The 5950-nt window shown below is 50.7% G+C and overlaps 1 protein-coding gene across 1 annotated transcript; it reads left to right on the top strand.

Annotated features, from left to right (window-relative positions):
* Positions 1 to 2468: 2468 nt before the first annotated feature.
* On the top strand, positions 2469 to 2786 carry EV422DRAFT_479845 (uncharacterized protein; the record flags this gene model as incomplete). Its single annotated transcript, XM_053067287.1, has 1 exon — positions 2469 to 2786. A coding segment is annotated over one exon (318 nt), but the record flags the coding sequence as incomplete, so codon positions are not given.
* Positions 2787 to 5950: the final 3164 nt, after the last annotated feature.

Consider the following 5950-nt stretch of genomic DNA (forward strand, 5'->3'; position numbering starts at 1 on the left):
ACGTAGCCACACCTCCCAACACTCGGCGCTTACAAACCCTTCTCCATACTTCCCCACGTACCCGCCCACAGCCTCAGCGTAGCCACCCCATCCCCAGTCTTCTGTTTCTATGCTTCCCCACCCTTGGCGCTTCTCTTGGCTTCCCTCTCATTCCGTACCCTTCTGCTTCCCCACGCTTCCCCAGCCTTCCCAGAAAAACATAAATAGCCGCCTCCCCTGAGCTCCCCACTTCCTGATCCCCCAGCAGATCAACACCAGTTCTTCCTACTCTTGTTCTAGTTCTTGTTTCGGTCTGAATACCATTACCTGTCAACAACCTGCACCACAAGTCGCCTCTATTTCCATCGGCTCCGCCCATTCATAACATCCACACACTCCCCAATTAAAGGATGTCATATATAAGACAGCCTGCAGACGCTCCCCCTCACGTTTTCCCTATGCTTTCCACAGCACTTTTACGCCATCTTCAACACATCACACACACATCACACCGTCTCTCTTCTCTCCTTGCAACGCCACGCACTGTAAGTAAGCTGAGGATTATTGTGTTTTTGAACCAGAAGGGCTGGAAAGCGTCGAAAAACGGCGTTATTCTCAGCTTGTCGGAGTTTCGACAGCTTGACTGACATGACTGACGTTTGTTCAAAAGTTTAGGTATACCAACACACCCTGCCTGTTATGATCTCGACGACGGAGGCGGAAGCGAAGTAGAGAAGACAGGGCGAGAGTGATAGGCGGCAAGAGATTGTATTGGCGAAACAAGAAACAAGGTCTAGAACAGGAGATGAGAAGAACTGGTGTTGATCTGCTGGGGAGGAAGGGAACGGACGAAGAGAGGCCGGCTATTTATAGATAGGCAACCCAGCAGATCAGAGAATAACAACAACAGGAGGGGACTGGGGGGGCGCCAGCTATGCTCCTAGAGCGTGCGTGGCGAGCGTAGAGAGCATTGCTACAGCTGCTGGCTATGGGGAAGTAGTGGGGGGTGTGGAGAAGCCGGGGGGGGGATTGGCGAAATGAGAGGAGAGAGGAGGAGTGGCGATATTGCAAGAGGATTGGCGAAATGAGAGGAGAGAGGGGGAGTGGCATTGACATTGACATTGACACTGACATTGACATTGACATTGACACTGACATTGACACTGACACTGACATTGACATTGGCGTTTGACATTTGGCGGTTGACATTGGCGGCTGTCAGTAGGTAAGCTTATGGTATGGGCGCGTCGTCCATAACACTGCCCTCATCATAAGTGAGTATGGCTTCTTCTTCTTTGGCGACGGGACAGGGACCCAACGACAATGGGGAGGGGGATATGGGGATGGCCATGTACGACCTGTCAGAAATGCACTGGCAGATGGGGCAGGAGGAGACGGAGACGACGATTGCCGTCTTCCGTTACCTCTGGATCCTCTACGACCCAGTGATCGTTACCCGCATGGTCGATGGCCACCAGGTCGAGTTTTACTGGTGGTCACTCGAACAATCGAGGCACATCAGGACGCTGCAGAGGCGTGCCCGCTCGGCGGCGGCCTTCGGCCTCTGTCGAGTGGATTCAGAGGCGCGCATCTACCACGAGGGGAAGCAGGTCAACGGGGTGATGCTGAGGAAGGATTGGGTCGGGGGTACGTATCTTCTCGACAAGCTGAGGATTAATGCGTTCTTCGACGTGCCCGGCGTGCGCGCGTCGAAAAATTGCATCAACCTCAGCTTGTCTTTGTGTTTTGTTGCTGCGTTGAAGGGCAATACCAGTAACCGTGTTCTTCTCTCAGATTGCTTGAGGATCCACCCATTGGACGCAGAGAGGCTGAGGGATTGGATGTTGCCAGCATGGGACGACACCGCACTATGCCCCCTTGGGCGTCTCTGCAAAGGCGCCTCCGTCGCACACAGCATCCATCAGACATGGGATGCTCCCATCTTTCCGTCACCGCCAATCGGCCCAACCGCAACCGCCGCAGCCACCGCCCCCTCCCCAGGCGGCTACTCCCAGCCATGGTTGTCCTTCCAGGACACGGTTGTTGAGGGAATGCGTAACCCTAGGTTATCGATGAGGCTGAGAACATCTTCGAAAATACGGAGCAGATGAAGGAATGGCGGAAGCAAATGGCCGAATACTATAGCCGGAAGAGGAATATTCTGATCGTTGTCCTCTTCTTTCCTTTTCTCAATTAACATCAGAATATGGTCAACCCACGACCCCCTGCCCCGCCCGGTTCTGCCAGGAAACTGGCCTTGGATGCTCCACGCCGTCTTCCAAATCGCCCAAATCGCCCTGCATTAATTCCCCAATCTAGAATTGATAATGTCACAGGAACTTGGAAGGTGGGTTTTGAACAAGCTGAGAGAACCTTGATTTTCGCCGTCCCCGGTCTGGAGAGGGTTCAAAATGGCACTAATCTTCAGCTTGGTACGTCAGGTTGGTTATCCACCAAAGTCCACGTTCCCGAAGGTGCTGACTCTGCGACGAAGAAGGGGTGGATATCGGTCGGGCGAGTTGGCAGAGGCCGAGATCAAACACTATGCCCATACATATGGGTCGGTGATCCTGAAGTCGCCCTTCAGAAAGTTGATAGAGGAGATCGACTATGAAGTGTCCCGGGCTCACAATCAGAGCATTGCGACAACCCCGGGGGCGACGCCGTTCTCTAAAAGGCATTGCTGGTACCAAGAGGCAGTCGATGCCCTCCAGGAGGCCGCTGAGACGTACATCAGCGCCCTCTTCTCAGACTCCATCATGCAACATTGGCATGCAAAGCGTCTGACTCTGAACAAGGATGACGTGAGTACTTGTTTCTCATTCAACGCATTCCAGTTACCCAAGCTGAAAATAACGCCGCTTTTGACGTCTCCCGGGTAGGGGGACGTTCAAAAAGCCGTTAATCTTCAGCTTGGCTTGTTCCACACTGATTTGATTCTCTTTTTGACAAATAGTTTCGGATGGTCTGGTACTTCCGGAAGCTGCTGAGTGCTCCGGAGCGGACCAAATACCGTAAACGACAACATCTGATGGAATTGAAGAGGACCGAACAGGCGTGGACGAGGTTGTGGTTGTCGTCGTCGTGGCCAAAGCCAAAGCCAAAAGCCTCGGCGTCGACGTCAAAGCCGCTGAAGGCCATAGACCTTACGCTTGCTGAGGACGAAGCCGTGAAGGCAAAGAGGGAACGGGCGCATAAGAGGGCTGAGGAAAAGAGGGAGGCTGCCAAAGGGGGGAAGGGGAAGGGCAGGGAGATCGATACCGACGATGAACTGTCGGACGAGGTGAGTGGCTAAGAGAAAGTTTCTCATATCGCATGATACCAATACTGACTTTCCAGGAGGAGGGCGAACTTGGCGGACGAGAAGACACGCCGGACCTTTGGGAGTACGAGAAGGGGATGAATGCTCTCGGAAAAGGAGGGAAGGGGGACGGCAGCGGTGGTGGCGCTCCTTTTCCATACGTGACAGAATGAGAGAGGGTAAGCTGAGGTTTATGCTGTCTTTCGACGTCCCCATCGAGTTCTCACTCAAAAACGCAATAATCCTCAGCTTCCACCATCGAATCTTGTACACCTCGCATAGAGAACATTCTTTCGCACGCACGCACGCACGCAATACATAATCTCTCCTTTTTCGCGTTTCCCTTGATATGCCCTACCCTCATGTTGGGTTCCTTATCTTATAAGTTCTACCAGAATGCACAAAGAGCGTACATTGCAAGTTATGAGCGTCGTTGTTTTTTATTTTCATTCAGGAAATCTTGGTATTGCGCTAGCGTAAGCTGTTTCTGGCATCGCTCTACCTCCATTGCACGAGCAACCTCCTCGCCTGTGGTCGCCGTCAGTTGGCAACGTGCCTGTACAGCATCATATATTCTCTTTCGCCGTGTATAATGAGTCCGCTCAGTTGTGGTCGCCCGCCAGCTGGACCGCCACCCCGCATCCAATGCCCTTACAGACGGCTGCCTCGCCCCGTTCTCATCTACCAAGCCCTTGTCGTACTCCTCCCAGACTTGGATGACCGTACCAAGCCGCCGACTCATGATGTACTTTGGGATGTCACCAGGCGCTGATGTCGCTGAGGGTGTAGGCGGAGGAGTAGGCAAATGCTCTTTGGCGAGGGCTTGGGAAGGCACAGACGTGGCGCCTTGTGAGGCCTTAGGGTTAGGGTAGGGTTAGGGTTAGGGTTAGGGTTACAGGACTGTTCCCGGTTATGGGTTATTTTTGGCCATCCAAAAAGTGTCAAATAAAGTTGCTAGCAATGTTCAGGGGCATCTTACTGTAATGTGCTTCAAATTTTGGGGCATGTTTTCCACTCAATGCCCCGGGAAAATCTGTTTTTCCGATTTTTTACTATGAAAATATTGCCAAAATGCATTTTCTGGAACTCTGAGTGGATGGATTTCGCCTAAAGTGAAATATGTCTCAGAAAACATCCCCAAAAACATCTAGGAACCTTCATCTACTCTAGTATTCATCAACTCCTGGCACTTTTTGTTTCCAGGCAATATGGGGGTGTTCTCCAGTTGGCTGCGAATGACTCAATTTGGTTTGCTCTCAATTTGCTACATGTTCAAATCCTTTTGAGGCCCAAATACTTTCTTTTCTCCCACTGCTCCTTCTGATGGTGGAGGATGGCAAATGCCTTTTTGCATTGCAATACATGGATATGACAGGGTGTTTGTCAACCAGCAAATCATGCAAAAAGCATGCAGTGCATGTCCGTTTGCATGCACTATGTCATCCGCACCACCTTGGACACCTGAGGAAAGTTGTGCGGATTTGAAAGATAATATAGTTACGGAAGTGGAACCAGGGAGATTCAATGACTATTGAAGGAGCTATGGCACTTAGGGTTAGGGTTACAAGACCCCCTGGGTTGGGTTTTATTATTGGGTTGCCTGGAACCCTAGGGACTTAGAAATTTTCGAGTTTTTTGGCTTTTGGGTGTGTTCTACAGTTCAAATTCTTGACTCTGAGGGGTGTGGTGGCGGGGGGTGTTGCGCACCTAGGCAAGTCGGGGGGGACTAGGTGTGCAAGGGCAAGTGATGGGTCATATGGGTGGTGGTGCGGGTATGGGGGGGGGGGGGCAGGGGTGCCAATAGGGGGGGGGGGGGGGTTGATATAAAGGGGACATATATGTTATATATACGTTATAGGACTTGTGCAAATTGGGATTTTTTTAGTGCCGATCCGGAGTTGGCGTCCTAATTAAAAGTTGGCCCCATATCATATTCTCTAATTGAAGTACTCTCGGATTGGCAATCCGTGCGGAAACGGCTTCAGAAACTTAGAAAAACGAAATTTTCACGCGACAGGGGGGAAAAAATTGGAAAATGTGGTGATATCTCAACATCTGGCTGAATATCCAGTGTTGGGCACTTAATGAAAGTTGATTGTAGCCTATGGTTTGCATAGCTGATGTGGTAGCAAATCTTGTGTAACCTCGCTTTTGGCTGAAGAAAAGGGCCCCTTTTCAATTCTCAAGTAGTGACCCCGAAGACCTCCTAACAAAAGACACGAGTACGTATGTGCAGGCAAAGGGGTTTGGCTGTGTTCTCCAGTAAACATTTTGTGATTCCGCTGTGCATTGTAGACTGTTTGTAGGACCCTTGCGGAATGTTATTTACCAAAACTGTTGAACATTTTCCGGTTAAAGCAGTGTTCTACAGTTTGTCCATGCAGGTTAGAGCAAGTGACCTGGGCTTGCTTGCAGGGTACGCAGAGTGAGAGGGTTGGGGTTAGAGATTTCCCAGATCACTTATTAAATTCAGCCAAACTGTCTCTGTCATGGAACATTTAAAATGGTGGAAAGTAGTATTGCATTTATTGATTTAGAGTACATTGGAAAAGCGCACATTCAGAAAGGTTAGGGTTATGGTTAGGGTTAGGGTTAGGGTTAGGGTTAGGGTTAGGGTTATGGTTAGGGTTAGGGTTAGGTTTAGGGTTAGGGTTAGGGTTAGGGTTAGGG

This window comes from Fimicolochytrium jonesii, assembly GCF_025526975.1.
Source record: "Fimicolochytrium jonesii strain JEL569 chromosome Unknown EV422scaffold_52, whole genome shotgun sequence".
Lineage (NCBI taxonomy): Eukaryota > Fungi > Chytridiomycota > Chytridiomycetes > Spizellomycetales > Powellomycetaceae > Fimicolochytrium > Fimicolochytrium jonesii.